At 38.0% G+C, this 16,736-nt stretch overlaps 1 protein-coding gene across 1 annotated transcript in view; it reads left to right on the plus strand.

Annotated features, from left to right (window-relative positions):
- Positions 1-16,736, plus strand: part of SLC25A21 (solute carrier family 25 member 21) — a 266,945-nt gene that overhangs the window by 168,773 nt on the left and 81,436 nt on the right. Inside the window, exon 4 of the mRNA XM_063439496.1 lies at positions 9,719-9,802. Coding sequence (XP_063295566.1) covers positions 9,719-9,802 — 84 coding nt within the window. The remainder of the gene's footprint in view (positions 1-9,718; positions 9,803-16,736) is intronic.

Genomic DNA, 16,736 nt, shown 5'->3' on the forward strand with positions numbered 1-16,736 from the left:
TTTTTAAGCTTGGATGATGTCCGTTATAATTGCATATTGATTCGTTTCAGGTGTACGCAAGATTTGGATTAGAATCCTGATTCAGTTTGCAGTGTGTACTGTAATTAATACCTTCGTTAACAATCATTTACTTATTTGGAAAGATAAGCATTATTGAGCTGGTGCTTAATCACTTAACTTAATAAATGATACCCTCAAAATGCAATGAGTAGAGATATATATATAAATATATATATAATTTTTTTTCTTATAAATGTGCAGCTTATTGGAAAAAAATAATTGTGACAGCTGCGTCAGAGAAAATTTTCACAATCAGGAATTCAAAGCGTAGCCACCAATGACGTAGATCAGGTAAGGTAAGGTGTCATGAGTTTAACTCGTAGAATGCTTGAGCACTGAGATGTGTAATGGGAAACTTTCACTTTAAATCTCAGAAGATAGTGTGTCTATTTATGCAGTTTTAACCGTGTAATTTACTAGGTGTTCTTATCCATTCCCCCTACAACAAAATTGCAAAATCGTCACCTCTGTCTGCCCAGAATGAGCAAGACTGCTGCATTGATTGTGAAAGAGTTGTAATTTGATCAGTTATCACTGTAACACATCCTGACTGCCCAGTGTCTCCCCTACACCATATAAATGCCTCCTTTGGTTACATAGGAACATCTTTAACACATCATCTCATGTTTCTCCCTGGGTGATTGTAGATCAGGAATGGATGGAGATTCTCAGTGTTCTGTGGTTGCCTGATAGTTAGTAGCAGAGTTGGGACCAGCCTAGGAGAAAGAAAAACTGGTCTATAAAAAAGAGCAGATAGTTTTTATTGCATTTAAAACACAGAGACGGTATTACATCTTATTCACAGTGACCATTCTTACTAAGTTAAAGGTTTGAGTATACCTGTGCACGAGATTAACAATTTACCAAAACTTGGATTTTAGATTATTCTTTGTTTTAGGTAACGACATCATAAATATGCAAACACTTCAAGCTGAAATAATAGATGTGAAATATGCTCAGCTCAGAAACTCTTCTGTCACGTACCTGAATCCAGTGCCGATATCCCTCTGTGCTGGGGCAGGCCCCACCTCCGCTCCTCCTCTCCCAATGTCCAGCGTCGTCGGAGGCCTAATGTGCATGAGTGGCAAGCTTTGCGATCGCATTAGGACAACCCCATAGGAAAGCATTTAATCAATACTTGTCTATGGGATTTTAGCTGACGCTGGATGACCAAAAAGTCGCCAACAACCCAGAAGCGCAAGTGTAGGGGGAGTGGTTGGGTAACAGAAATCAAAGCTCTCTGTGCACACCCTTAGTTTAGTTATCAGCTTAACCTCCCTGAAAGCTTTGATGTTACAAACTAATACTTTTTGAGAGCATCTTTTTTACATTATATAAGTTAACAAAAGTAATCAAGTTAAAGCGATTACAATTATTCTGAAGAAACGTTATCAATACTTTTATGGAACCATTGGACAAAACCGCAAAAATCACTTTCCTAATAATTAACCAATACCCTGAAAAATGTAAAAGATTTTGCACATGAGCTAACACCATAAACACTTCCTGCAAGTTGAGATCATTTGCAGTTTTCATTAATTGACTTTTCATTAATTAATTAAATGAAATATAGAACAAATAACCACTGTAACAACAAAACAATGTAGCAAAATTGAAAACATGGGATATATAAATGTACACCATACTAGGCCTCCCACATACCCCATTTTACAGTCCTGTTATCGCTTCTGGGCATACCAAATAACTGCCCTTAAAAAAGCATAGCGCACCATTGCACGAACTTGCACTACACTCAGGGCACTAGGAGATGGGGCTGGAATGTGATTTGCATCTGTAGCCTGCCCCCATTTAAATCCACCCACCAGCACCCAGCTTTATGGAACTCTGATGTTGGGGCGTATGCTATACCAAAAATGTCCGATTTGAACATGTGTAAAGAAACTTAGTCTTATCAATGTAGATTTGAAACGCACTACACTAATGATACAATTGTTACCTATATTCCGACTGGGGTCCTGGTGTATTGGTCTCAACATCGTGAAAGTAACAATGAAGACTGAAGTTAATGGGACACTATAGACACCCAGACCACCACTTCATCTCATTGTAGTGTCCTGTCCCCTTAGCCCGGCAGGTTGAAACCGTGCAATGTTTAGATTGCAGTGTTAAGACTGCCTCTAGTGACTGTCTACCAGACACTTCCTGCAGTTTCACTGCGTTTAACTCCATGAAGCGACGCTGGACATCCCTGACATAGGAGGAGGTGATGTTTTGTTTCTTTGTTTTTCATTTCATTTTATTTTTTTTCATGTTTATTTCAACGCAATAAAAGTAGGGTGTCATTTTTAGCTGTCTGTTTTCCTTTAAAACAAAGGGGATGATGATGACGAAGATAAGAAACCGTATACAATATAAATTGTTACTTTAATAATGGATTTGTTACATGTCTGGTTTTCACACATAGGTTTGCAAATGATATACATATGTGAAGCTGCAGTCCCCCTGTAGGAAAGCAACTTAGTTTCTTTATGTCTGCTTTTGAGCATTAGAGATAGCTGGGCTTGTAAACATAAATCACTTTCAGTATAGCTTCCATGTGCTCACAGGAGCCTAAATGAGGCATGTGTGATAAAATGCTCGCTTTCTTAATTTATTTAATATGGGATTTGTAGCAAAAATAAAGATTCCATATTATCGCCATGCGTTTTTTTGTTTGTTTGTTTGTTTTTTCAAGGTGAAATTAAGGTTTTTGAAGGTTTTTTTTTTTTACGAAACGCTGCTTTAAATGATCTATTCTATGTGTTTTTACTTTATAGAGTATTTGCTCCTCTTTAAAAACCTTGCATATTAAAAGAATTATATTGTACATCTGATGGTAGAGCATGGAAACAATTATTACATGCTAAAATCATCTGAAATAGACACAGATTTGAGCTGGAAAATGAAATAAAAAAAAAGAAAGGTTATATGCTACTCGGAGATCATAAAATGGTTTGTTCAAAGGCTAAAATAACAAACAAAAAATGTGGACTGCACCTTTATGCTTGTGTAAATCCCTCTACGACTATTAAACACAAAACGAAAAAGGTCCCTGCTGCTAAATTGGAGTCCACAGAAGTCGGAGGCAACAGGATCTGAAGGACAAAATTCCAGACATTGCACCGCCAAACCTACCACTAAATGAGTCCATCCTGCCCCCCTCCAATTTACTCTCTGCGGGGAAACAGTGGGACAAGCGGGTACAGAGGAAGGTTGAGATGGCATTGAAAACAATCACATGTTTGTACTGCTTCATTGTTAATAGAAAATGTGATTACCATTGGTGTGATGACTACTGCGCATTCCGTGTATAACACATGCTTGTGTAAATACCCTGTGAAGTGGTTGGCATATTTATTTTGTGCCAATGCAGATTAAAACGAACTCGCCTTCCCTGTGGAAAAACAGTAGTGGATGAAGTAATTGCCCAAACTGTGCCATGTACCTTCTGAAGCTTTAGCTCCCTTATTGAATCAGGAAACTGGAAGATTAATCACAGATGAACCCAACAGATGAAAGTATTGATTAGGACTTTGCAGAACCTAAACCCATTATCTTTTGTTTGTGTGTGTGTCTATATATATATATATTACACGACTGTACAAATGTTTTAGATAGGTGCTAAAAAATGCTCTAAAGGAGGATCGCTTTCAAAACTAGAAATGCTAATTGGTTATTTTATATTCATTAGCAAAATGCAAAGTGAGTGAACAGAAGTAAAATCATGTGTGATCATTCTTTGCCTTCAAAAACATAATCCATTCTTCTAGGTAGACTTGCTCAAGGTCAGGTATTTTGTAGGCACGCAGTCAGGTGCATGATTAACTGATTATACCATACAGGTGCTTAGGATTATCAGTGTAATATGTACATTGAAACACAATCATTAAATAAAACGGGAACAACCGTGTCGGAGTAATAACACTGGCTGAGGAACAGCCAAACTCTGCTAACTAGGTGAGGTTGCTGAAGATAGTTTGTCAAAAGTGATAAACATGACAAGACTGTATCAGCAAGATCTTTCCATGGCAGACAGGGCAAATGTGTTGTTAAAGTAAGTAAGGTAGCAGAAAGGAATGTTTAGGACCAGAGATGGAGCAGTCGGCCAAGTATACTTAGTGCAGCAGATTAGACACATCCTGGTTACTTCCCCTTGCAAATGGAACATACACAGCAGTGGGCTGTGTCATCATCTCAGAATTGGCAGAAACCAGTGGCATTCTAGAACCTCCATCTACTGTCCAGCGAAGTCTAGTCAGAAGTGGTCTTGATGGAAGACTCATGGCCAAAAAGCTCTACTTCTGGTGTGGAAACAAGGACAAGGGACTCAACTCGGAAGTGAAAACAATGGCAGCAAGTGTGCTATACTGACGAGTCAAATTTTTTAATTTTTGACTGTAGCAGAAGGCATTTATTTCACCGAAGGACTGGAAAGTAGTGAAGCATTGTAGAGGCTCTTTGCAAGTTTGGGCAATGGCGAATAGTGATCATACGACAAATATTGATTTGATATAGATTTTTTTTGTCTGTTCACTCTCTTTTAGTTTTATTAATTGATAAAAAATAAACTATTGACATTTAGATTTTTGAAAGAATTCCCACTTTACAGCATTTTTATACAGCTGTCTAAAACTTTTGCACAGACGCGTTTGTGTTTATAGACACACTAAGGAAGGATTTTACTGTGTTGCTTCACTCCCCCATTATGCCCTCAATTACTCAAGGCATTGACGCATTTTACAATACAGTATGCTGCATTGGACATCTTAATAGATCCTCTGTGGTTATCAACAGCATAACATCCTGTGTTGGTTGGTGATCTCTTAGGAGTTCGTAAAGTGGCTCCATTACCAAAAATAAACTTGATCGAATCTGCCTCTATATAGTCCCCTGTGTCTTCATCTCTTTTTATTTATTTTCCTGCGAACTACAGTATCCATAAAATACAATAGTAAAATTATGGACTACTTTACCTTATGTATAGTAGTCAAGTTGACAAAACTTGGTGGAGCTTAAGCAAACTTCTTTTTCAACTACCAGTCAAATCTACCCACAATACATCAGTGAAAGGAACCTGACAGCAGACATCATTGGAAGAGGAGAACAAAATGGCTGAACTCAGATATTTACATCTGGTACAAGAAAGAAAAGATAATATAAAGTCAAGTATAGGGTGGGTATAATTATTAAGATGCAAAGAGGCATATGGAATGTAAAAGAAACAGGCAACACAGCAATGTTGCTTTAAAATAAAGATTGTCAACAACAACAAAAAAGTCGCTTTAACCCCTTCAGGACCGCTGACGGTTCAGGACCGTCAGCGGTAAAACGTGCGTTTGGACCGCTGACGGTCCTGAACCGTCATAACGGTTTTGGGCTACTTACCTGATCGCCGTCGGTCCCACGGCGGCGATCAGCTCTCCTCCCGGTCCAGGGGGACTGCCTGTCTGCCCGGGCAGTCCCCCCTCGGCAGATCAGGACCCCACGGCCATGTGATCACTCGATCACATGACCGCAATAGGGGTCTTTGTATCTGCCTGCAGGGGGACTGTCTGTGCTGACAGGCAGTCTCCCTGCAAGTGTAAAATCATAAAATAAAGTAAAAAAAAAAAACAATCAGTGTAAAAAAAATTATAATATGTGTATATATATATGATATATATACATGTATTATATCTATATATATATTATATGTATATGTATCATATATATAATGTCACACTAAGTGTATTTTTATATTTATATATACGTATATTAATATAAAAATACACTTATATTTAAATTACACACGAATATATACAATATATATAATAACTATATATATGGTATATATATATTATTATAAAATACAAATAATATGTTAATAAAAATAAATAACAAAAAATAAAAATAATTTTTAATAATTAAAAAAAAATTATATATATATATTCAATTTTATTCTAACAGTATTTTGATATTGATATATATATATTTATATCAAAATACACTTAGAATGTAATGATATATATATCTATGTATAAATAAATAAATAAAAATAATACGAAATATACATATGTCCACATACAAAATTACATTAATAATTTCATAAATATACACGTAGACGTCAAATATATAAATATGTATATATATTAAAATTCTACGTGCATATTTATGTAATATTTTTACCTAATTAAGTAATTTTAATGATTGCAATTTGAGGGACCTGCCTGCCAACCCAGGCCAAAAGTCCAGATAATTTAATTTGCTAGCACTGTGCTTAACCCTGTAACTTTCTATGACACCCTAAATCCTGTACATGGGGGTACTGTTTTACTCGGGAGACTTCGCTGAACACAAATATTAGTGTTTCAAAACAGTAAAACATATCACAGCGATGATATTGTCAGTGAAAGTGAAGTTTTTTGCATTTTTCACACACAAACAGCTCTTTCACTGAGGATATTATTGCTGTGATATATTTTACTGTTCTGATACACTAATATTTGTGTTCAGCGAAGTCTCCTGAGTATAACAGTACCCCACATGTAGAGGTTTTATAGTGTTTGTGAAAGTTACAGGGTCAAATATAAGGCTGATTTTACTTTTTTTTTTTTTTATTGAAATTTGTCAGATTGGTTAGGTTGCCTTTGACAGCGTATGGTAGCCAAGGAATGAGAATTAGCCCCATGATGGCATACCATTTACAAAAGAAGACAACCCAAGGTATTGCAAATGGGGTATGTTCAGCCTTTTTTAGTAGCCACTTAGTCACAAACACCGGCCAAAGTTAGCGGTTTTTGCATTTTTAACACACAAACAAATATAAATGCTAACTTTGGCCAGTGTTTGTGACTAGGTGGCTACTAAAAAAGACTGGACATACCCCATTTTAAATACCCTGGGTTGTCTACTTTAAAAAATATGTACATGTTAGGTGTGTTTCGGGGATTTATGACAGATAACGGTGTAACAATGTCACTATTGATACATTTAAAATATATATATATTGAAACAGCAATTTCCTACTTGTATTTATAGGCCTATAACTTGCAAAAAAAAGCAATAAATCATGTAAACACTGGGTGTTTTTAAACTCGGGACAAAATTTTTAATCTATTTAGCAGTTTTTTTCATTAGCTTTTGTAGATAAGTAAAAGATTTTTCAAGTAAAAGTCCAAAAACATGTTTTTTTTTTAATTTTTCACCATATTTCATTATTTTTTTTAAATACAATATATGACATAATATAAATACTGGTATGTAAAGAAAGCCCTTCTTGTCTTGAAAAAAACAATATATAACTTGTATGGGAACCGTAAATGAGAGAGCGGAAAATTACAGCTAAACACAAACACCACAAAAGTGTTAAAACTGCTCTGGTCCTTAACGTACAAACATCGCAAAAACAGGCCGGTCCTGAAGGGGTTAAGGTATTCCAATTTGACTTGCTTGACTTAACCGACTTTTCTTTCTCTGTGCCGATCTACATTTTACCGTGAGGATATAGAGGTTGCCTTTGTACTTACTAAATCCATGATCTGCTTTGCCATTTGCCACACCACCATTTTGTTCTCTGATTTCTTTGTTTTGTCAAAATACCTGTATCTGGTATAGTGGTTAAAGGACCACTATAGTGCCAGGAAAACAAACTCGTTTTCCTGGCTCTATAGGGTCTTCGGGTCCCCCCCACCCTCTGGGTCCCCCTCCTGCCCTCCACCCTAGGGGGAGGAAGGGGTTAAATGGGCACTCTCTTCCCTCCTCCGACGTCAACCGCTGAATGCGCATGCAGGGCGAGAGCTGCGCACGCATTCAGTCAGTCCATAGGAAAGCATTCTCAATGCTTTCCTATGGACGCTGGTGTCCTCTCACTGTGAAAATCACAGTGAGAAGCGCGGAAGCGCCTCTAGCGGCTGTCAATGAGACAGCCACTAGAGGCTGGATTAACCCATAGGTAAACGTAGCAGTTTCTCTGAAACTGCTATGTTTATAGCTGCAGGGTTAACCCTAGATGGACCTGGCACCCAGACCACTTCATTGAGCTGAAGTGGTTTGGGTGCCTATAGTGGTCCTTTAACCCCTTAAGGACCAAACTTCTGGAATAAAAGGTAATCATGACATGTCACACATGTCATGTGTCCTTAAGGGGTTAAATAAAAAAAATCTTATTTTTATTTCTTCAAGATCATGGTACAACATCATCATTGCTTTTAAAGTAAACCAGGAGCAGCAGTGCCTGCCTATAGGTTCTCATCTTTTTGTGTGTGTTTGTGAACGATTGGAAGGGTTAACAGACCAATGTGTGCTTTTCTGCACTGGGTTTGTTTGCATTATCTCACTTGAACCCTATTAGTTTATATGTAAAGGGAGTTTGACAGGCTTATGTTTGTGGAAAGGGAGGCTTGCATTGACCATGTAGCTTTGTCATATTCTATTATGTGGGAGTTTTGTCAGAGCAATGACAGAGTGTGAGCTATGCACCAACATCCCAGGAGCGTATACGCATCCTAAGTAACACCAGCTTACAGCAGTACGATCCAGCCTCGGGTTCTGTGTCTGCTTGCTGTCTTCTCTTATGATAACGTAGCAAGTAAATATTTCTGGGTCATTAGCAAGTTCTCCACGAGTGACGTGAATGTTCTGAAATCCATCTGTTCAGTTCCATCCAGCTCTCCCAACATACATAACAGTCTAATTTCTTCCTAAGGGTCAGGGCTCTTAGGCTATTGTTAAAGGGTTCACTCATTGGCTTGATCTTTAAAGAGATTAGGAAATCCAAGACTACAGAGCACTTCATAAGGCGTTTTACATTTTATTTCATTATATTTCTTAAGATTTGGGATAGTGTAATACATTCCAGATTATAAAAAAGCAATGCTTTGTTCTAGATTTTAAAATTTTTATTCACCTGGACTCACTGCATACATTTTTCTTGTTACAACTTTTAATGAATTATAGGGATAATATGGTAATATTATAGCAAAAACATATTTAGGATTATTTATTTGCTGCAAATTTCCCGAGCTTTGAAGCCTCTGCTATGAGCTCTGTGCAGACCAGTAAGTGACACACATAGTCAGTCATGATGCTCATTTAAAGCGACGCGCTAAGCACTATACATACTACAGCTTATTGTAGTTGTTATGGTGCAAGGAGTCTTTGGATGCCATCCCTCCTCTTTTTGTTAAACCATTTTAAAACTGGGGCTCTCCTGACCCCCAAATCCCCACACCTCTGCTATTGCGATTATATTTATACATATATATGCTGAGCTTATTGCATAAGTAGTGTTTTATGGGCATAGAAAGTGCTTCTAGGGAATTGTAGTTCCATTGCCAACATTCTCTTTCAGCCATTACATCCCGTTGCGTTAGATTGTAATCAAAAAAAGAGCAGGCAGCATGTCATTAGTGACAGTAGGTAAATATAAACTTTCAAGCATCTGAAAAAGTCCATCCACCAGCCTTCTGTCTGCCCAATGTTCAGTACATAATTTACCAACATTCCCCAAGATTCCGCTATACTTCTCTACGCTAACATAAGATATCACTTTATTGGCTGCATTTGCTGTATCATGAAGAAAAAAAAACATGTGCAATAATACAGGCAATGTAAGTGCATGAAAATATTTTACTGGATGAGAATTTGAATTATTAATTAAAAAAATGTTTCTTGTCTTAAGATTTCAGATCCAGAGAAACAAGTTGGATCCATCAAGTTACAAAAGCCTGGGGGATTGCTTCAAGAAGATCTATCTTTCTGAAGGGTAAGGCAGCATAATATATGGTCAAGTATGTTTGTTTTTAAATGAATGCATGATAAAATAACCACAAAGACTAGAATAGGATCATTGACGATCATTTGAAAGTGATTGAAAATGTTGAAAGTGATTTATCTGAATATCTGTTTTGATTCCCAGAATTATGTGCAATACATTGAGCATTTTTTGTACCTAGTCTCATAAAGTTTACTCATGCCTTCCAAGCACCAAGCTTCTGAAGTTGAGCCCTAATTATGATGATCAGACTACCACTACCAATATACATGCAGCAGGGGTCAGTGCTACCATGAGACAGAACCATGGTTGCCTTAGTGTGCTCCAGTTGGGGGGGGGGGGGGGGGGGGGTTGCGCAGAGCACCCTCATTCCGCCAGTCACTCTAGTGTAGCACTGATGGGCCATGGCAGATCTTCTTTATTCCCTACCGGGTCTGACAGGGAGCTGCTCTGTGATCATACCATACCCCACCACCTCCAGTCACAGCAAGCACCTTCCTGTCCAATTAATAGAAGATAAAGAGGATCCTTTATTGCCGATTGCGTCTGCGAGGCCACGCTGCAGACAGGGTAAGATACACAGGAGAATAAAGAGAAACACAGGAGAACGGGGGGGGGGGGGGTTAATATACACGTGGGGCAATAGACACAAAGGAACAGCTTCATGCATCTTACACTGGAACTGTGTATACTGTTCTTGACTCCAAGTTTCCAACACATATGGAACTTCCTAATACTCCATCAACGTCCCATAATGGCATCATAGATACTCCCAAAAAATAAAAAAAATGGGCAAATCGTGGGAAAGGGGGTTGAGGCTGGAGGTGTGATCAGTGGGCAGGGCCGTATTAGGATATTTCAAGTGATTTAGAAGGAACAAATATGTATTTTATTTGGACAGGCACATTTATAAATGTGTTTAATGTCATTTAAAGTAACATTTCAAACCTCTAAAGCACTTCTGCTTTACACATTTTGTAATTTCTACACTCACAAGTGACTGTTAGATAGACATCCACTAGGGGTTCTAGACTGAAATTGATTTAGTTATTAAATCTGATTGACATCTGACATGGCGTGCAAAGGATGCTGAAACTAGATGTGCATTCTTTGTTTCTCCATGAGAAGTATTGGGTTCAATGCTTCTTGTAGATAGGCATTGGATAAGTTAATCATATGCTTCACTGTGAGAAGCGTCTTATTGGACAAAAGTCTTCAGGTTTCATGACTTCACTGGAGGAGGACCGTGCTGCTGTGAGAAAACAATCATCACACTATAATAAGATACGTTTAACAGGGATTTGAAAGGGTTTTTTGGTTGAGTATTATTTAATTTTTTAACTAAGAGGAGCCTGTTAATCTAAAACAAAATAGAAGCATACTAAAATTTATATTTTTCCTTTAAAGAAACACGTACTGCCATATCTCTATGGAATATAGTAGGTTAATGGCACAACTGTCGCCTAAAAGTGTCATTTATATGCTTGGCCGTGTCATTGAAAAGCCTACAAAGACGCAATTTATTTTCTGTCTCCAAATTTGTGAGATTGGCCGATGAAGATTGACATCAAAAGGATAATGATTAAACCATGGTTTAGGTATAATTTCAAGTCAATATTTTACAATCCTGAAATCTGGATTGTGATTGCTTGGATAACAGTTGTGCGATAACGGTCGGGAGTCAGAAAACATTATCAATTCGTTACTGATAGCAGAATGTAATGTATGCCATTTAACAAGCTGAAAAGTGCCCTTATACAGAGACCCCTCTCCTCTCTGACATGAAGGCAAGGTAGGTACAGGGTTTTTAAAGGATTTTTATTTGAGTTGTTTTTTTTCCTCTTGTATACCAGCAATAAAGTATGTGGTCTGCTGGTTACCATACATCTATTCAATCAGATGACATTTAGGACAAGTCTGCATTGTAATATATCACAGCGCTAGTGTATTTATCTGTCGGCAGAAATAACCGCATACATTTGGTTGCCAGCTGTCTCGCAAATTGAATTCCCTTCCTTACTTTGTCAGGAATGTGCCATTTTAAAGGCAGCTTTTAAAGTAAAACTCCCGATTTTGGGAAATAGTTTGAATGGTATTTTTTTTCGCAGGTTTCAAAGACAGACCAGTACTGTTTCGAAATGTAAGTTTTAATTAAGCTGAAAGAATACAGAAACTACAAACTGCACAATAAGATCGTATAGTTCAATTACACCTGGTGCATGGTGAGGGTTTCTCTGTCTACCCCACCTATTTGACTCCATCATTATTCTCATTGACATAACTTCTGTCTTCATTCCCCTAGACATACTTCGTCATCATTCTTATTGACATACTACCTGTCATCATTCTCCCTGACACACTCTCTGTCATCATTCTCACTGACAGACCTTCTATCATCGTTATCACAGATACTTACTTGCAGATGACAAGACTCATGCCAACTCTGCCTTTATTTAAGAGCGTCTTCATTCTGTGTCCTAATACATGCTCTCACTGTAGTACATTCTGTTAAACTTGTTCATCGGGTTTCCAGATAGGCCTATAAGGGTTACTTTAAGCAGCAGGACCACTACAGTGATTTGGAGTTGTCATGGTGCCCATGGTCATGGTGCCTGGAGTCTTTTTGTGCACGGTTTTGCTTTGAGCTTAGCCCCTTAGTTGCCAGAGGTATAACTCCACCTCCGCAGCATCATAAGGGTGTCATTAGCCAGCCCGGAAAAAGAACCTCAGAGCATGGCAGTGGACCCCTAGGTAAGAGAGCAAACTGGGCCAGGGGTACTCCTGACATCATAACCACTACTGCGAACTGTAGTGATTATAATGCTTGGATTACGCTTTAATTAATTAACGCAAAAAGAAAATTAAATATATTGATATTTACGGAAAAATACTCACTTCTGCACAGCACTGGTCCAGGTACATAAAGTTGTTTAGTTCTATATAAAAAAAACTAAACAAAAAATACTAAAGATTTTTTCTTTTGTTTTCTTGCTTTTTGTATTTGATATACAACGTTGAACATCACGTTATCACCATGTACCATATTTACATTTACTAAAATTTAATATAATGTGCATCTATGTGTTGTATCACTTTATATGTTAAAAAAACAATAACCTTGCCAATCTAAAAAACAAACAAACAAACAAAAACCTTTAAGATGTTCGTTAAAATCAGACATGTAATTAGAAAAAAAATCTAATTTACCCATGATTTTTAAAAAAGTCACTGACCACCAGGGACCCAGGCAAGATGGCAAACCATTGCAAAACGGTTTTACCCATTACTAGGAAACGGGGCCAAGATATGCCTGGCACCATAACGACTACAGTGGGTGGTAAGTGGTTATGATGTTATGATGCTTTTCGTATCCCTTTAACCCCTTAAGGACACAACTTCTGGAATAAAAGGGAATCATGATGGAATATTTCCGTCATGTGTCCTAAAGTTGTTAATGTGACTTCACAATTCAAGTTACATTTAAAGGAACACTCCCAAGAACCATAACCGCTATTGTAGTGGTTATGGTGTCAGGAGTGCCTTGGTGACCCCACCACCATTGTAAATAGTCAACCTGCTGTAGTGGTGATGGTGCTTGGAGTGTTCCTTCTATTGAATGCTAGAAGGAATGAGGCAATTTTGCAAGGAAAATATAGTTCAAAGTTCTGCATATAGCATACATAAAACATATACAACTATCAGCAATTTTACAGGACCTTTCAGAGATTGTAGACTTGTCAAAAATGTGATGTTTTCTGTGAGATTGTACCAGAGTTGCGGTTCTCTACCTCACTTTTTTATTGTAACTGGGAATGGAGAAAAAGTTCCTGGAAGTGTATCTTAGTTATTGAATAAAATATTTGTAAAAAAAATAAAATAAAACATATCCCATTTCCTTGGGCCCTATAGGCATAACAACAAGCTGCAAGTATTTGTCTTCTATTCAACATAGTCCTGTTTACAGCCAGTCAGTCTTGTTCCTCCCATATCACAGTTAAGGTCACAGATAAGGTCAGAGTTCTGTATTTGACAAGTCACGGAGGTCACAGTCAGGTTCCTGTCACATTACTGTAATGTTACTGTCTAGTCACCATCAATGCCACCTGCTGTTTTTACTGTGAAGTCACAAGTCCTACCTCTGTTTCTGTCTTGTTACGATCTTGTTCCAGATGTTGTCTCATTTTGATCCGTTGACATTAAGACGCAATGAAGTCCTAGCACCCTCATTTGTTCTTTAACAGTCTTAAAGGGACACTCCAACAGCTACATCTTAATGCGGTGGCTTATTGGCCAACATAAAACATTGCAGTTTCTGAAACAACAGCATTGTTTAAGTTTGTCTGAAAGCACGTCTCTAGTGGCGGTCAGACTGCCACTTCCTGACTCTTACCTTGTTGGGCTCTCGTGGTCCTGCTAGTCTGAGTTTGTCTGATCAAGTGGAAGTTCATAGTTCTGCATTATCATACTAAGTCGTACAAAGTTTTAATAGTATTCATTGACTGAGAGCCACTGCCTTACACTCTCTGCCAATGGATCCAGTATAAGAATGAGTTTCCAATTATCAGACAAACTAAAAATGGAAGGACCATGGATGCCCAACACAGCAAGTACGTTTAAAGCAGTTTGACAAGTTAGGGGTGCGCTGTAGTTGGTCTGCTGCCTAGAATGTCCATTAATGACTTTTTTTTAAGGTTTTTACATTTGGCATCATCATGTACAGTACAATTATGACAAATGTATACGTTTCTTATATAGAAATATTGGAGTCTGTGCTTCTATATAAGAAATATTATACTTTCTCGACGAGGTGACCATGCATGTGCCTTATGTTTCCAATGCTTCTCAGGAAAAGATGGGGCAGCTGGACACTGGAGACTGTTGAAGCATAAGTTTTATTGCAATTTTTTTCTTTTCTTTTTTTTTTTTTTAAATAGGGGGCTCAAAAATCCAAAATAAGGCATGGAACACTTTAACATTAAAAATAAATATCTTTTGACATTATAGTTTCCTTTAAAATATAAAAAGAAAGCTGTAGAAATGCACAAAATTAAGCCCTGTGCTCCAACACCCACTACTATTGATTGGGAGCAATGGCTATGAGATTCAGCCCAAATACATAAAACATAAGTTAAAAAAAAAAAAGGGGAGGTTTTTAGTGTCACTCCAATGGCCATTCAAGTGTAAGTTCACCTGCCATGTTAAGGGAATCCTCTTGGTTGAGACATTGAGTCATACACTAACAATTCACCTTACTGCTTTCAGGTAAAAGGCAAACTCTCTAATGAGACAGACAGGGGAATTCTTACGATTAACCCTTAATGGAAAACACATGCGATAGGCGACTGCACCGTGACATAGGTGCGTAATACAGAAACAAACACAAACATAGAAAATCAAGCCGTGTGCTCAAACTCTCACTACTCGTGGGCGGCAGCATTGGCTATTATATTCATCAGCCCTATGCATAAAACAAAAGCAAAAATGTTACCTGCGCTCTATCCAAAATCCCTATGCACATTTAAATAACAGGAAGTTTAGGCTAACCTGCCACATCAAGGCAAACCTCTTAGGTGAGTCCAATCTAACAATTCCCCTGGCTGCTTTTATCTAAGAGGCAAAGATGTGCTGCACGTAGATATACAGAATAAGCCCACTTCCGAATATAATTGGATACTTTGCTCCTATGTTACAGCTCAGAAATGTATTTATCAGTCATGAATAATAAGTGTACATTTTACTTATTTTTTTTCTTTGATACATATACTGTTTAATTTGCCTGGTATGTGAGTGATGCATGCAGCAGTGTATTTTTTTAGTTTTATATATATATATATATATTAATACAGTGATTTCTCAACTCTAACTCCCTCCTCGACCCTCTTCAATCTGGCTTCAACCCCCTCCATGTACTTAGACTAGTTTGACAAAAGTAGCTAATGATCTAATCTCAGGTAAATCCAAAGGCCACTTCTCCATACTAATTCCTCTAGATCTCTCTGCTGCCTTTGCCACTGTTGATCACACACTCCTTCTCCAAAAAAATCTCACCTTTGTCTTAGGTAACACTGCTGTTTCATGGTTCCCATCCTATCTCTCCCTTGACCCTTCAGATTCTCCTTTTCTGGTAACACCTCGTCCACTCATCTTGTTTCAGTTGGAGTGCCCCAAAGGTCTGTCCCCGTTCCCCTTCTGTTTTCTCTCTATACTGCCCCTCTTGGCAAATGTATTCATTATTTTGGATTCCACTACCACTTGTTTATGGATGACACAGAGACAAACCTCTCCTCCCCTGATCTTTCTCTAGCTGGCCCAGAACGAGTCTCCAGTTGCCTCTCTTCTGCCTGCAACCCTTGGTATGGCATAAAGCATAGCTCTGCCTATTCATTTCGTCATTGGAGACCAGGCTTCAGGCTGCCGGGGACCCAGGATTTCTACTAAACAATGAGTAAATAATTTAGTCGTGATGCGATATCTAGAGGCCATGGACTCCAGGCATCATAACCACTTCACTGTGTTGAAGTGGTTATGGTGCCTGCAATGTCCTGTTAATGCTCAATGAGAGTGCTCAGTTTCTTTCCTAAATATCGGCACAGCAGTGTTTTAAAGGGAAATAAAGGGTTTCTAGAAATCGAAGTTCAGTTTTTATCTTTCTAATGAACAATGAAATACATCTCCATCAGAGTCTCCTTTCAGGCTAGTACAGGTACATTTGGAGGAAGCTCATCTCCACGCTATCTATCAAATATTTGAGTTGGGGGGTTGGGGGGGGGGGGGGGGGTAGGCTTATAGCTGCAGTGAATTTTAGAAATCGCCTTGTTCTAAGACACAGTATATTTCTTCACATATAGTGGCAGTTTCATCCACTTACAAAGTTTCATTTAAATTTCCTATATAGACAGACTTCCTTAAAATATATATGGATGAC

This window comes from Pelobates fuscus, chromosome 13, assembly GCF_036172605.1.
Source record: "Pelobates fuscus isolate aPelFus1 chromosome 13, aPelFus1.pri, whole genome shotgun sequence".
In the NCBI taxonomy this organism is placed as follows: Eukaryota; Metazoa; Chordata; class Amphibia; order Anura; family Pelobatidae; genus Pelobates; species Pelobates fuscus.